The sequence below is a fragment of the Peromyscus californicus genome, unplaced genomic scaffold, assembly GCF_007827085.1.
Source record: "Peromyscus californicus insignis strain IS unplaced genomic scaffold, ASM782708v3 Scaffold_8__1_contigs__length_139910024, whole genome shotgun sequence".
Lineage (NCBI taxonomy): Eukaryota > Metazoa > Chordata > Mammalia > Rodentia > Cricetidae > Peromyscus > Peromyscus californicus.
Genome location: NW_026294606.1, coordinates 44,091,360 through 44,106,240, shown reverse-complemented (window position 1 = coordinate 44,106,240; position 14,881 = coordinate 44,091,360). Strand labels below are relative to the sequence as shown.

Sequence of the window (14,881 nt, the reverse complement as noted above, 5' to 3'; positions counted from 1 at the left end):
CCCCCAGCACAGTGTAACTCCTTACAAGACAAGCAGAGATGTTAGTGTCCAAGAGGAAGTGCTATATACACCCAGTGGTAGAAGCTAGCACATGAGTTTTGTTCTGTATACTGAGCTTTAAGCTTCTGGTGAAATGAGAGCCATGTAGAAGGTGAGAGCTGCCCTCCCATGCCATGGTCACATACAATGGCAGGACACCATTGTAGATTGAAGGGTTTGTAGCTGCTTTGGGGTTTACATGTCTCCTTTGGTAGTGTGCAGAGTACCTTCTGGTACCAAGAACACTAGCCAGTAGGTGTGAAGGCTCTAGGTGGGCACCAGCTCCACTTTTCAATGTTCAATGAGTTGTGTAGGCATTGCCCTCAGCCAGAATGTGTGAATAGACATGGATGTTCTGCACACGCACAGTGTCCTCCTCTCTGTCTTCTGTAGCCTCGGGTTGGCTTCCTTGCCCTTCTGAGCTCATTTTCACTGTTTGTGTTAAGCTGGCATCTCCCATTTCCTTTTAGTATGATTTTTTTCCAGTTGAGCTAATTTTATTGCTTTATTTCATTTTTTATAGAAAAAATTTTATTCATATAATACATTGTGGTTATGGCTTCCTCTCCATCTCCTCCTCCCAGTTCCTCTCCTCTTCCCCTCTCATCCAGATCCACCCCCTTTCTGTCTCTCCTTAGGAAAAAAACCAGGCATCTAAGGATAATAATAAAATAAAATATAATATAAAAAGATTAAACAATAACAAATAGGAATAGGACAAAACGAACATACTGCTGTGGAATGTTCTGTATGGCAAATGTGTTGCTAATTAGTCAATAAATAAAACACTGATTGGCCATTGGCTAGGCAGGAAGTGTAGGCGGGACAAGGAGGAGAATAAAGCTGAAAAGTAGAAGGCTGAGTCAGAGAGACACTGCCAGCCACCACGATGAGAAACAGCATGTGAAGATGCCGGTAAGCCACAAGCCACGTGGCAAGGTATAGATTAATGGAAATGGATTAATTTAAGCTGTAAGAACAGTTAGCAAGAAGCCTGCCACGGCCATACAGTTTGTAACCAATATAAGTCTCTGTGTTTACTTGGTCGGGTCTGAGTGGCTGTGGGACTGGCAGGTGAGAGAGATTTGTCTTGACCGTGGGCCAAGCAGGAAAACTCTAGCTACAAATGGCGCCCAACGTGGGGCAAGAGTTTCCACCTAAAAACTGAGAAAAAAGATTCTAAAACGGAGCTAAAAACAGCTTCCTAATTGTCTCTCTCAAATGAGCGACAGCTGCTGGTTTGAGCTACTGGTGCGTTCCTGACATGCACGCTCGACCTGCCATATGGTGGGAATGAGGCCTCTGCAAGTGGCACATTAAGCTGCATGGTGGATTTAGCCTATGCTAGTAAAAAACAAAAAAAGAGGTTTCTGGGCTACACGCTGCTTGGATAAAACCATAGACCCACGATAGCTCCCAGAGCTGGTGGTAAAGTACCATGGCCGTGTTGGAAAGCTGAGATGGGCGGAGCCAACAGCCACAGCTGCTGCAGTTTAAAACAACAGATTCACAATAAGACAGATTCAGATGTAATAGTTTACAATGTGTGTAAAATATACGTAGGCTTAAAAGAGACAAAAAAGATAATATATACAGTTATATAAACAAATACATAGTTTTAAAAAATAAAGTCTTTAAAGAGACAGTAAAATTAATATAAAAAATAAGCCACATAAAGATAAATATTACACAGAGAATCTGGATTGTGTTGTCTTTGGGATTTTTAACTACAAAAAAAATTTAATCGTAAAAGATGTTGAGTTAAACCAATATGTATATTTTAAAGATACCTTGACTTCAAAATTTGGATATAAGGATATGTTGCTTTGAAAAAGAGTCTCTACTTTTGTTCCCACAGAAAGCCAGAGGCTATAGATTTGTTCCAGATTAAGATACATCAGGTTTGACCAGCCAAGACCCCCTAAAAGGTCTCCGATGGCACCATGGCCCAGATGATCCAACATCCAGAATGGTTTAAAGGCAACTGGCTCAAACAATACAACCTCATGGACTACTCCATGATCCTAAAATTTTCTTTGTGTCCCCATAAGATACAGCGCCCCCCTCCAACAAAAAGTAATAAGAGAAGCTACGGCCAAATTCCCAAATTATATGTAATTTTACTTTGTTAAGGTCAAAACCTTCCTTTTTAAAAGAAAAAAAAAGGGAAAGTGCTGTGGGATGTTCTGTATGGCAAATGTGTTGCTGATTAGTCAATAAATAAAACACTGATTGGCCATTGGCTAGGCAGGAAGTGTAGGCGGGACAAGGAGGAGAATAAAGCTGAAAAGTAAAAGGCTGAGTCAGAGAGACACTGCCAGCCACCATGATGAGAAACAGCATGTGAAGATGCCGGTAAGCCACAAGCCACGTGGCAAGGTATAGATTAATGGAAATGGATTAATTTAAGCTGTAAGAACAGTTAGCAAGAAGCCTGCCACGGCCATACAGTTTGTAACCAATATAAGTCTCTGTGTTTACTTGGTCGGGTCTGAGTGGCTGTGGGACTGGCAGGTGAGAGAGATTTGTCTTGACCATGGGCCAAGCAGGAAAACTCTAGCTACACATAAAGAATGAAAAGAACACAAGAAATAGATATAGATGCAGAGACTCATTCATTTATACACTCGGGAATCCCATTAAAGCACAAAACTGGAAGCTATAATATGTATGTAAAGAACCTTAAGGGAAAAATAGAAAGGAAAAAAAAAAAAAAAGCCCTGACATGACATTATGAGAAAAGGAACCTTCAAAGATACTATTGAGTTTGTTTTCTGTTGGCCATCTCCTGCTTGTAGGCCACTTACCCATGAGAGGAGTTTGTTTCCCTGGTTAGACACCCTGGAGAGAACAAAATTTTCATTTGCAAATGGTCATCAATTGGAGATATCTTCTGGGTTAGGGATGGGGCATGTGTTCACTTCTCCTTTCTGCTCTAGGATCCCATCCGGTGCAGACCAGTGCAGTCCCTGTGCATTCTGCCTCAGTGTCTGTGAGTTGACTATAGAGTCAATCCTGCTGTGTTTAGAGGGCTTTGTTTCCTAGGTGTCTTCCATTCCCTCTGGCTCTTACACTCATGTTTCCTCCTCTTCTGAAGGGTTCTCTGAGCCCTGAGGAGAGGGATTTGATGGAGATATCCCATGTAGGACTGAATGTTCCAAGGTCTCCCACTTTCTGCATATTGTCTGTCTGTGGGTCTCTGTATTTGTTCCCATCTGCTGTAGGAGGAAGCTTCTCTGGTGATGGTTGAGCGAGGCACTGATTTATGAGTGTAGCAGAATGTCAGTAGGAATCATTTCATTGCTACATTCTTTTAGTTTACATTGCTTTTACCCCATGTCCCTGGACTATGTAGTCTTAGGTTCTTAGTCAGTTGAGCAGTGTCGGGTATGGGTTCCATCTCATGGAGTGGACCTTAATTCAAATCACATATTGGTTGGTTACTCTCACAGGCTTTGTGCCATCACTGTACTAGCACATCTTGCAGGCAGGACATCACTGTAGATTGAAGGGTTGGTAGCTGCTCTGGGGTTTTTGTCTCCTTTGGTAGTGCACAGTTGTCTTCTGGTACCAAGAACACTAGCCAGTAGGTGTGAAGGCTCTAGGTGGGCACGAGCTTTACTTCTCCATGTTCAGTGAGTTGTGTAGGCGTTATCTTCAGCCAACTTGTGGAGAGCACCTTATAGCCTTAGCAACAGTCTGGGTTGTTTGGGGTTCCCATGAGACCCTTTTGGCCAAAACTCAATTAGATGTAACCCATTCCTGGTACTGGAAACTTCATTTGGTGATGAGAGATGTCCAGTTGGGGCTCTGTCTCCCCTATTATTTGAAATTTTATTTATATCACCTTCATATATGTATATATGTTAGGAAGTTTCTACTGTGTTAGGTTTCCATACTACCACTCAAAAAACCCTTGATTTTAGCTGTCTGTCTCCATACCCCATTTAATTATTTATTTATTTATTTATTTATTTATCTATCTATTTATTTATTTATTTATTTTTTGGGGGGGTTTCGAAACAGGGCTTCTCTGTGTAGCTTTGCGCCTTTCCTGGAGCTCGCTTTGGAGACCAGGCTGGCCTCCCCTTTAGTATAAGAGCCTGCCACTTCATTTTTCTTGCATGTTTCTAGACTTCCTGTGGAAGAAGTCACATTTAACAGAAGACATTGGAAAAACAGACCTTTATATTTGGTGACAACTTTAGGCTGTGTTTCTAGTACCAGACCTTCCTCTACAGAGCACATCTGAGGGGGATAGGTTAGAAGATTTTCACATAGAAACAAGGTTCAAGTTTTCAAAGTTTGACTATTCAAATTTATATAAAACAAATATAAGTGCATTAAATCTAATGTGCTGAAGTATAATATCACCCAAACTCTGACACAGACAGGCTTGGGCCATGGTTCTCACAGGCCCCCCAAGTCCTGTCTGCTCAGAAACTGACACCCAGCTCTTCAGTTGTTCTGGTTGCATTATTAACTTCCTTTACTTGTCTTTCTGTAGGATATTGGGTTGGCATATGTCAACCACCTGGTGGAGAGAGGAGAATACGACATGGCTGCACGGTAATGATGACATCCTCACAGTTATTCCTGGCTGATGGTAACAACAAGTATAAGTGATTCTTTCCAGCTGACTTTTGTCATGTGAAAAGGTCTCCTGTAAGACAGGAGCTCTCTGCACAGAATTAAAGGACTTTGCAGATTAGCAGGAGTGTAGGTCAGCCTGTACTGCATCACCCCAGTTCCGCTTCCCACAGCACAGCACACATTGGGCAGGCAGACTCTGCCTATCGGGCTGTCTTCTCCAGCACTCTGTAGAAAGTAAGCAGACTTGCCCACAGCTCTCACTTTGTGTGCCCTCCAGTTTCTAGGGTCACTTGTGTTACACATGCCTTTGGAAGAAATCTAGAACAAAGTCCATCTGCATTTGGCTCAAGAACAATGGTTCTTCACAAAAGTATGGTAACTAAATGGAAATGATAAAGCCTGTGAGACCACCCTCAGACCTGCCTTTAATGCCCTGAGATTGAGACTCAGCCCTGTAAATTATGTGGTAGGCTGGGAACCTGATTTTCTGAAGTTTGCTTTTTCACCTCCTTGTTTAAAGCTGACCTGGAAGGTGTTGGCATTTGGGTTATAGTGAGTTTTCCTATAGAAACTCCAAACCAGCCATGCTTTCTGGATAAATAGGAAAGTCGGGGGAACCTCTAGTCTTCTGAAAGTGACCTATATTTTTCTGCGTATTTTGTATAGTTTTCATGATTTCAGTCAACTCCACATACACTTTCATGTTCATTAACAATAGAGATGGAACCCTGTCAAAGCTCTGGGGAGAGGTTAACCTAGACCACAGGGGAAATGTCCACTTACTGTATCTCTTTATTTTTATTTACATTTTATTTCTCCCTGGGATGCTTTTGCTGCCAGAAAATGCCAGAAAATTCTTGGGAAAAATGCAGCTCTCTGGGAATATGAAGTTTACAAATTTAAAGAAATTGGACAGCTTAAAGTAAGCTATTTTATCTTAACCCTTAATTTTTCCTTGTATTTTATTAAAATGGGAATAAAATTGAGTCAAAGCAGTTCTTGGTTGGAAAGTATGTACTGTCTTGAAAGAAGAACTAAACTTTATGTTTTGTGTGTACCAAGCTCATACATATCTGCCATGTTACTTACGTGGTTCAGGTGCTGTGTTTAGTCGTGTTCATCTTCCTTTTAGTGACTTGAGAACAGTTGTAGTTTATCTAATAGATTTTACAGCACAGCACTTTTTAAATTTACTCAAGAATTAATTTATTCTTCATTTTTATTTTTTCTTTTGTTGTGTTTGTCTGGAACCCAGGGCTTCACAAATGTTAGGCAAAGGCTGTTCCACTTAGCTTATCCTTGGTGCTTGGATAATCTGTCACCTGCAGAAAGACAGATGAAGATGCTTGACTGTAGCTCTGATGAGAAATTTTACCACTTTATTTTAATCTTTTCCTCTGGGGTACAACATATATACCCGTCAGTCATTTTTATATTCCTTTAAAGAGTTTTTAAATTTTTGTCATCTGCGGGCTTTTGGAATACTCTATTGAAATTGAGTATATACTATTAAAATTGTTTAAAGTTACCTTACCAAGAAATGGGCTTCATTGTGGCATTGTCATACATTTGTGGCAAGCTTGCTTCATAAGATGATTGAATTTTTAAAGTATTAATTGATGTATTACATCCAGTATAAGGAAAGTTAAAAGAAATATAAAATAGCAGTTACTCTTTTGTTGTGCGCGCACACACACACACACACACACACACACACTCACACACACACACACTCTTTTGAATATACTTTGTAGATTCCTGTTAGGTGACAGAGTTTGTTTGAGTCTTTTCTGAATGTCCCTGTATGTCCTGATACCTTGCATTTTTAAGGTTAGAACTATGCTTTTGTGTTGTCTGCACGATGGGGATGCAGTTGTCGTACCTCTCCTGAAAGGACTCTTTCTCTTCTTCCCTAGGCAATTAGTCCTTATTTACCAAGGGGGGACCCAGTCCTGAAACCACTCATCTATGAAATGATCTTACACGAATTTTTGGAAAGTGATTATGAGGTAAGGAATTCTTACACAATCATGGCTTGTTTTCCGTGTGTGTTACTTTTTTGTCCTTTCACATTGGTGTCATGAGGATTTGATATAAAAGTGATTTAAATTATGTCATCAAAATTATCCTACCAATCCATGTCCTATGTAGAAAACTTCTGATTGTGGCGGAAGGAAATCAACCTGCCCCGACTCTTGGGCTTGGAGACTTTCTCCTGCGTTATTGTCATGTCTGCCTCCTCAATGCTATTGAAAAAGTTAGAAAGACTTTTTGTTGTCATTAAACCGTATAAATCATTTGAATATTACTTTCCATTTTTATCATCTTAAGGCTTTATTTTAAATTACCATGTAACGAATCAAGTAGCAGTGTTCCCTAGCAACTGTTTGCCAAAATTATGTCCTTGAAAAATTCTGTGCTGCTAACAGAACACTAAAGATCAGGTTGCAAAAAACCAAAACCAAATGAAAACCCCCAAGTCTAGTACTGTGCACTTGTATTCCTAGCTGCTCAGAAAGCTGAGGCAGGAGCTTGTGAGTTTGAGTCAACCTGAGTAACATAATGAGACCCATCCCCACCTGTTCTCAGGGGTCGGGAACTATTTACTTGGAGTGCCAACTTCTCAATTTTCCTTTTTTCCTTTTTGCTAGTCAGGAAGCTTTCTGAACCTTGGCATGTTGGGCATTTCTGGAAACTTCATTGTATAGGCATGATGGCTAATATGTGGGAAAAGCCAGAGGCCTGTCTGGTGTGGTTGCTTAGCATTCCTTCCTGATGGGGAGAGGGCTGGACCCCTCTTAAGGAGCTCTTATGACCCACTAAGTTTCTGTGTCCTGCAGTGGGGAAGGGGTAAAGGACAGGAGACTGTGGATTAAAACCCCAAAGCAATCACCACAGTGTCACCCTATGCAGTGTCTTTTTCTGCTCTTCTCCTTTGGTTAGGGCTTTGCCACATTGATCAGAGAGTGGCCTGGAGATCTGTATAACAATTCTGTGATAGTTCAAGCAGTTCGAGACCACCTGAAGAAGGACAGTCAGAACAAGACTTTATTAAAAACACTGGCAGAATTGTGAGTATATTTGAGTTCTTGCAATCTCAGAATGGGGAGGATGCCTTTTCATTTTCCTATATCACTCTTCATTGGAAACCTTTTTCTAAGTCTCAAATGAGTAACTAGAAGATGAATGTGTGAAGCTGCATTATAATGTGATTTAACATAGGAGTGGAGTTACGGTATGGGTCCTGTTGAGGAGATGGAAGGGTTTCAGATTCCCTTAGGCCCTCCCAGAGAGTCAGACTCTGGATTCTGTTATTCTTAAGTCTGCAAGTCTGTTGCTTTTTCCCAATCAGAATCTCTATCGGTACAATTACAGGTCACACTTCGTTAACGGGATACTTTCAAACTTGAAAGTTGGGCTCAGCAAGAGAAGTTTGATGAATATTTTCCTTTTACTGGGCATTTCCATCTGGCTTTCTGCCATGTCTGAGACACAGAGATAAGCTAGACCCTCAAGGAGCCTCAATGTAGGCCACCAAATGGTATGCCACAGACCAGTCCAAGAAAGAAGGCCTGCTGCATCCATTCCTCAGCACCCACAAACTTCAGATTTCCCTCACTCATCATTTTTGTTGAAGTCTGATGGAAGGACCTATGATGGCCTGGACATCAGGACCACATTAGACTTGTCTCAGAGGAAGTCATGATTGTGACTGTCTAAATTAGAGCACTCATTGTTTTCTACCAGAAGCATTTTTCTGGATGTCCCTTGGACTTTGTAGCACTGTTAACAGTGAACAGCAGGATGATTTCTGTTCAACTGGCTTTCCTCAACTGGATGAGGAACTCAGTGTGAAAACATTGTTTCAATGGAAAAATACATTTCAGCTTTATACAGCCCCCTACAAATGAGCTGGAATATAACTCATTTGTCAGCTGAACATTGCTTACAGGAATTCAAACTGATTCCTCTATTACTTAAGAGGAGTATCTCTTTCATTCTGGACAATAAGGTCAGTGTCTGGAATATAGATTTCTATAAAGAAGGAACATTTATTACTTGAATATTATGCATTTTTACAAATTTGGTGAGATAAAAGGCAGGGTTCTAAAAAAGAGTACATAGGAACCATGTGTTTTTAAATCTCAGCAAATACTTCCTCTAGTAAAGTTAACTCTTCTCTTTGAACAACTATTTCAGTCTTTTTTTTTTTTTTTTGGTTTTTCGAGACAGGGTTTCTCTGTGTAGCTTTGCACCTATCCTGGAACTCGCTTTGTAGACCAGGATGGCCTCGAACTCACAGAGATCTGCCTGCTTCTGCCTCCCGAGTGCTGGGATTAAAGGCGTGCGCCACCACCGCCCAGTGTATTTCAGTCTTTAATATTATGAAACATAATCTCTGTGTATTTTAATTTTAACTGTTAATGAATATTAATTTTTTTATTGCCAGGTACACCTATGACAAAAATTATGGCAATGCTCTGGAAATATACTTAACGTTAAGACATAAAGATGTTTTCCAACTGATACACAAGCATAATCTTTTCAGTTCCATCAAGGATAAAATAGTTTTATTAATGGATTTTGATTCAGAGGTAATATGTTTCTTACTTCTTCTACATATTAACAACTAACTGTTCAAAGGTTTAATCATTGGCCACTTGTCCAAGTGAATCACATACTTGACCATATGCTGTCTATGCTTAGAACTCATAATGCACGTTATTTTAGTAGTTGGCATTCTGAAAGCCTATTTTGAGAAAGCTATTGTAACTTAATGTCAAGTACTTTTCTTGCGGTGGTAGCAGGAGAGGGCTGGGGATCAAATCCAAGGCCTTGTACATAGTAACCCAATTCTTCCCCTGAGCTGTGTCCCAGACACTGGTGGAGTTCTTTACAAGAGGTATTTGTGCTATTTTGTTTTAATAGTTCATATAATTCATAGGAAAGAAAGAAGCAAAGAACAACCCCTAGGCCTATACTTTGGCTTATTGAACTATCTTAATCTGTTTTAACATGAAAATTGAAATGAATTTCTGTTTAGACCCTGTCGTAGTTTGTTTTTTAATTTGTGGTAATAAAGACTATGGCCAAAAGCAACTTGGGAGGAAGAGATCGACATGGTTTGCATATCCTCTGTCACACTCCATTGAGGGAAACAAAGCAGGAACTCAAGGTATGAGTCTAGAACTAAGGAGATGAAGCGGAAACCATGGAAGAATGCTGCTTACTGCCGTGCTCCTCCTAGCTTGCTCTGTTTACTTTCCTTTACACCCCCACAGCTCACCAGAAGGTTCACAAAGTGAAACAGTTAGTCTCTCTCTCTTTCTATCCAGTCCTGTGTGTGTTCAAGTCCAATGCAAAAACACAAGAAATGTGAAAAGCCAGACAAGTAATTTAAAACAAAGAAGACACAAACTTCTGAATTAATTTGGAGAGGATAGAAATGAACAGTTGAACAGAATAACAAAACCAACACAGGATATGAAAGAGAAATCCATTGAAGAACTAGAAATACTGAAAAACTCAAAATGGAATTTTGGATATAAAATGACTGATAAATCAAACAAAAAAATGTAATGAAAAGTCTCACCAATGTGGATCAAGTAGATGACAGAATTGGGTTTGAAAATATGATAGATGGACTAAGGAATTCAGACAAAAACAAAGGTAAAATAATGAATTTTGAGCAGAATAGGTGGGATCTATGGCACACCATTTAGTGAATAAAATCATGAACATATGAGAAGAATGACTTCAGGCTGAATGCAGAAATAATATATTAATAAGATCATGCATAACATTTTCCCAAAGTAGGGGAAAAGATGGCCATAGGAATACCAAAGTTAATTAAAATGCTAAACCAATAAGACTAGAAGAGATTTTGTTTTCTACCTCATGTTATGCAGTTAAAACACTAATTATGTAGAATAAATACATAACATTTAGAAACTGCACAACAGAAAGACATCAGATGTAAAGGCAAACCATCAGAATGACAACAGATTTCTCACGGGTAACTCTTTAAGATGGAAGATACATGTAGTTCAAGCTCAGAAAGGTAAGAACTGCTAAAGCTGTCACTCACAATTGAAAGAGAAAGAAAACCTTTTCATGATACAAACAAACTAAAGGGATATGTGACCACTAAGTCAGCCCTGCAGAAGATTCTTGAGGAAAATGGACATATTGAAGAGTAAGATGAGTATGTCCTGAGTTCACAGGAGAGACTAAAGTACACTAGAACAACAGATAAGCAAATGAGAATCCCCCAAATACCAGACAGTACAAAAACAACCAAATGACAGCCATTGATGTGCACCTTCCAGTAGTGACTTGGTATTAATGGCCATAACTATCCAGTCAAAAGACATAGACTAAGGCTGGTCCCAGGTCTGACCTCTGGGACCCACATGATGGAAGGAGAGGACCAATTCCTGAAAGTTATCTTCTGACCTTCACACACATACACATCCATATGCGTGAACACATACTCTTGAAAACAAAACTCAATAACAAAAATTAATTTTTTAAAGACACAAACTAGAATATTGGATTAAAACAGTACTCATCTACTTCTTGCCTGTTAAAAAAATGTTTACCTTAGGTGCAAAGATAATTAGAGAGCCTTAGGGTGAAAAGGTAGAAAAAGGTATTCCAAACAAATAGGACTTAGAAAACAGATAGGTGGTGCTAGTCTAATGTCTAACAAAATAAACTTGGAACAAAAATTAGAAGAAATAAAATTGCTTCATTGTCAGGGAAGCCCATCAGGAGGATCTAACAGTTTTGAACATTGAACATTGCTTCATGGAACAGTACTGGATACAGAGGCACAGTCTGACAGGCACAGTAACAGTGGGGGACTTCAGTGGCTCACTCTTACGAATAAACAGGTCATCCTGATACAATATTTAAAAAGAAACCAAGGCAAGAGATAAGTGACATAGAGCAAAGGAGCCTCTCAAAAATCTACAGAATTTCCTCTCGTGTACTATAGAATATACATTCTCTGCAATCGTGGAACTTTTTAAAGCAAATCACGCTTTATGGCATAAAGCAAGTCTTAACAGATAAAAGGAAATTGAAACAATTTATTCTATCTGATCACAGTGGAATAAAACTAGACATCAATAAAAATACAGAAACTATACAAGCTTGTGAAGATTAAATAACACATTATTGAATAATGAATAGAGTAGAATACCACAGAAATCAGGAGGGAAAAGGAATGCCCTAGAATCAAATGAAAATGAAAACATAGCATATCAGAACATGGGAACACAATGAAAACAGTTCTAAGAGGGAAATTTATATGAATAGGTGCTTACGTTAAAGACACCAGAGATCTCAAGTGAATAACTTAATGATTCATTCCAGGGTCCTACAAAAATAAGTATAAGCCAAACCCCAAATCAGTAGATGGAAAAAAGAATAAAGACTATAGGAGAATGCAGCTGGAGACAGGTTAGTAGTTAGGAGTATTTACTACTCTTGAGAGAGCCCAAGTTCATTTCCCAAAACCCACAGAGAAGTTAACAACTATCTCTAACTCCAGTTCAGGGGGGATCCGGTGCCCTCTTCATACCTCCATGGGCACCGTGCACATAAGTGCACACCATGCACCATACATGCAGGCAAAACATTCATAGCATAAAGTTTAAAAGTATTTGAAAGTCGTGGAAGAAATTAATAAATTTGAAATGAAAATATCAGAACAAAGAATTATGAAACAAGACTTTGGTTCTTTAAAAAAACAAACATTGGCAAACTATAGCCAAACTAACAAAAAATAATTTCTAGACATGTACCTACCAAAGTTAAACTATGAGGATGTGAGCAGATTAAACAGAGCTGTATCAAAGAACATGAAATGATTGAAGAAATAAAACATCTCCCAGATATAAAAAGCTAGGCTGAGGTGAATTCATTGTTGAATTCTTCCAGACCTTTAATGAAAACCTAGGTGCCCCTCAGACTGTTCTATAAAGCAGAAAGCGAAGGAACTCTGCCCACCTCTTTCAATGAAGCCTCTATTTCCCTGATACCATAACCAGATAAAGACGTACTTACACATAAAAGACAGTTGCAGGCCAGTCTCCCTGATGTATTTAAAAGCCAAAGATCTCAGTATAGTACTTTCAAATTGAATTCAGCACAATAGAAAAATCTTTCACCAGGATCAAGTTGACTTCATTCCTGGAATACAAGAATGTTTCAATAAATGTAACACATTGTGTGCTCCCAGGCTCTAAGACAGAAATCACAACCTCACCAGAGGAGGTGGAGAAAGTTACTCCAGAAAGGCATCTAGGAAAGCTCAGCATTCACTCATCATAAAACAGAAGTAGAAGAAACATAGCTTACCATAATAAAGGCTAGATACAGCAGACTCAGAACCAACACACTACAAAGGGAAACAGATCTAAAGGAAAGTTGAGTATAAGAAAAAGATCTCTACGTTCTCTAGTTGGTAGAGTACTGGAACAACAAGATGAGAAGGAAATAGAAGAGAGTAGAATAAAGGAAAAAAGCAAAGCATCCTTACTTGCAGGCATGTGCCTATATGTAAGAGATCCTGAAGATGCCACCAGAAAACTCTTAGGTCAACACTTTCAGTAAAATAGCAAGATCCAAAATCAACATGCAAAACTCAGTTGTCTCCCTACATACCAATAACAAGCATGCTGAGAAATAAACAAGTTTTTAAAAAAAGAAAAAAAAATTAATAGCCGCCCCCCCCCCCCACACACACAAAGTACTTTGGAATAAATCTAATGAAGAATGTGAAGGGTCTCTTGTCTTAGTCAGTGTTCTATTGCTGGGAAGAGACACCATGGCCATGCAACTCTGATAAAAGAAGCATTTAATTGGGACTTGCTTACAGTTTTAGAGGTTCAGTCCATTATCCTCCAGGCAGGGAGCATGGCAGTGTGCAGTCAGATATGGTAATCTAGAGTTCTATATCTCAGTCCACTGGCAGCAGGAAGAGAGAGACACAGGGCCTGGTTTGGGCCCTTGAAACCCTAAACCCCATATACCCAGTTACACACTTTCTCCAGTAAGTCCACACCTACTCCAACAAGGCCACACTTCCAATCCCTCTCTGGTAGTGTCACTCCCTGGAGCATTCAAATATATGAGCCTCTTATTCAAACCACCACACCTCTAGAATGAGAATTTTAAAGCACTAAAGAAAAGATTAGACAATGGGGAGACCTTGCCTGCTCTCTTGAATCTGAAGAACTGCTACTGTGAAAGGTCCTGTGTTGCTGTGATGGTTGATTTGATTGTCGGCTCCACAGGATCTAGAGTCACCTAGCAGAGAAGCCTCTGGACAAGACTGGGAGGACATTTCTGTATAGCTGAGGTGGGAAGACCCACTATAAAAATGGGTGGCACCGTTCTGAGGACCAGAGCCCTGGACTAAATCAAAAGTAAACCATGAACTGAGCACAGGCATTCTTTTCTATTTCCTTGCTCTAAATGCAACATGACCAACTGCCTCAACCAGAAGGTCCTGCTGCCAAGACTTCCTGCCATCATGTGCTGTAATCTCAAACTGTGAGCAAAAAAGAACCCTACCTGCCTGTCTGCCTGCCTTAATTTGCTGTTATCAGGCACTTTGTCACAAGAAAGTAATTAGTATAGTCCCCCCAAACAATGATAGATTCAGTGCAATCCCATCAAAATTCTATTGCCATTCTTCACAGAACCAGAAAAACAAATCCTAAGATCTGAATGAAAGCACAAAAGACTCTGAATAGCTAAAGCAGTCTTGAAGAAAAGAACATTGTTTGAGGAACCATCATACTCATAGTTTATCCTGGAGAGCCGTAGTAATAAAAACTTGACCATTCTGGTACCAAATCAGATGTATGGAACAGTGCAATAAAGTAAAGCCACAGAGCTGCAGCCACCTGAATTTTAACATAAATGCCATGAACATGCATCGAAAAACAGCATCTTCAACAAATGGTGCTGGGAAACTGGGCATGCACATGAAGAAGACAGAATTGATCCCCATCCCCATCTCACCCTGTGCAGAAAGAAGGTAGTTCAATGTGGGTCAAAGCAAAACCTGAAACTTTGAAATTGATAGAGGAAAGCACAAGGTAAACATTTTGAGACTTAGCATAGGAAGGACTTTCTGAAAAGGAATCTTTTTCTAGTCAGTTCTCTCTTATCTTTACATGGATTTGAGGGATCAAACTCAGGTAATCAGGATTGTCCAGCTTATGCCTTCATC

General features: G+C 39.6%; 1 protein-coding gene across 1 annotated transcript in view; it reads left to right on the top strand.

The window, feature by feature from the left end:
• Positions 1-14,881, top strand: part of Vps41 (VPS41 subunit of HOPS complex) — a 164,014-nt gene that overhangs the window by 121,183 nt on the left and 27,950 nt on the right. The window contains exons 15-19 of the mRNA XM_052729824.1: positions 4,547-4,608; positions 5,473-5,554; positions 6,549-6,641; positions 7,576-7,703; positions 9,083-9,227. Coding sequence (XP_052585784.1) covers positions 4,547-4,608; positions 5,473-5,554; positions 6,549-6,641; positions 7,576-7,703; positions 9,083-9,227 — 510 coding nt within the window. The remainder of the gene's footprint in view (positions 1-4,546; positions 4,609-5,472; positions 5,555-6,548; positions 6,642-7,575; positions 7,704-9,082; positions 9,228-14,881) is intronic.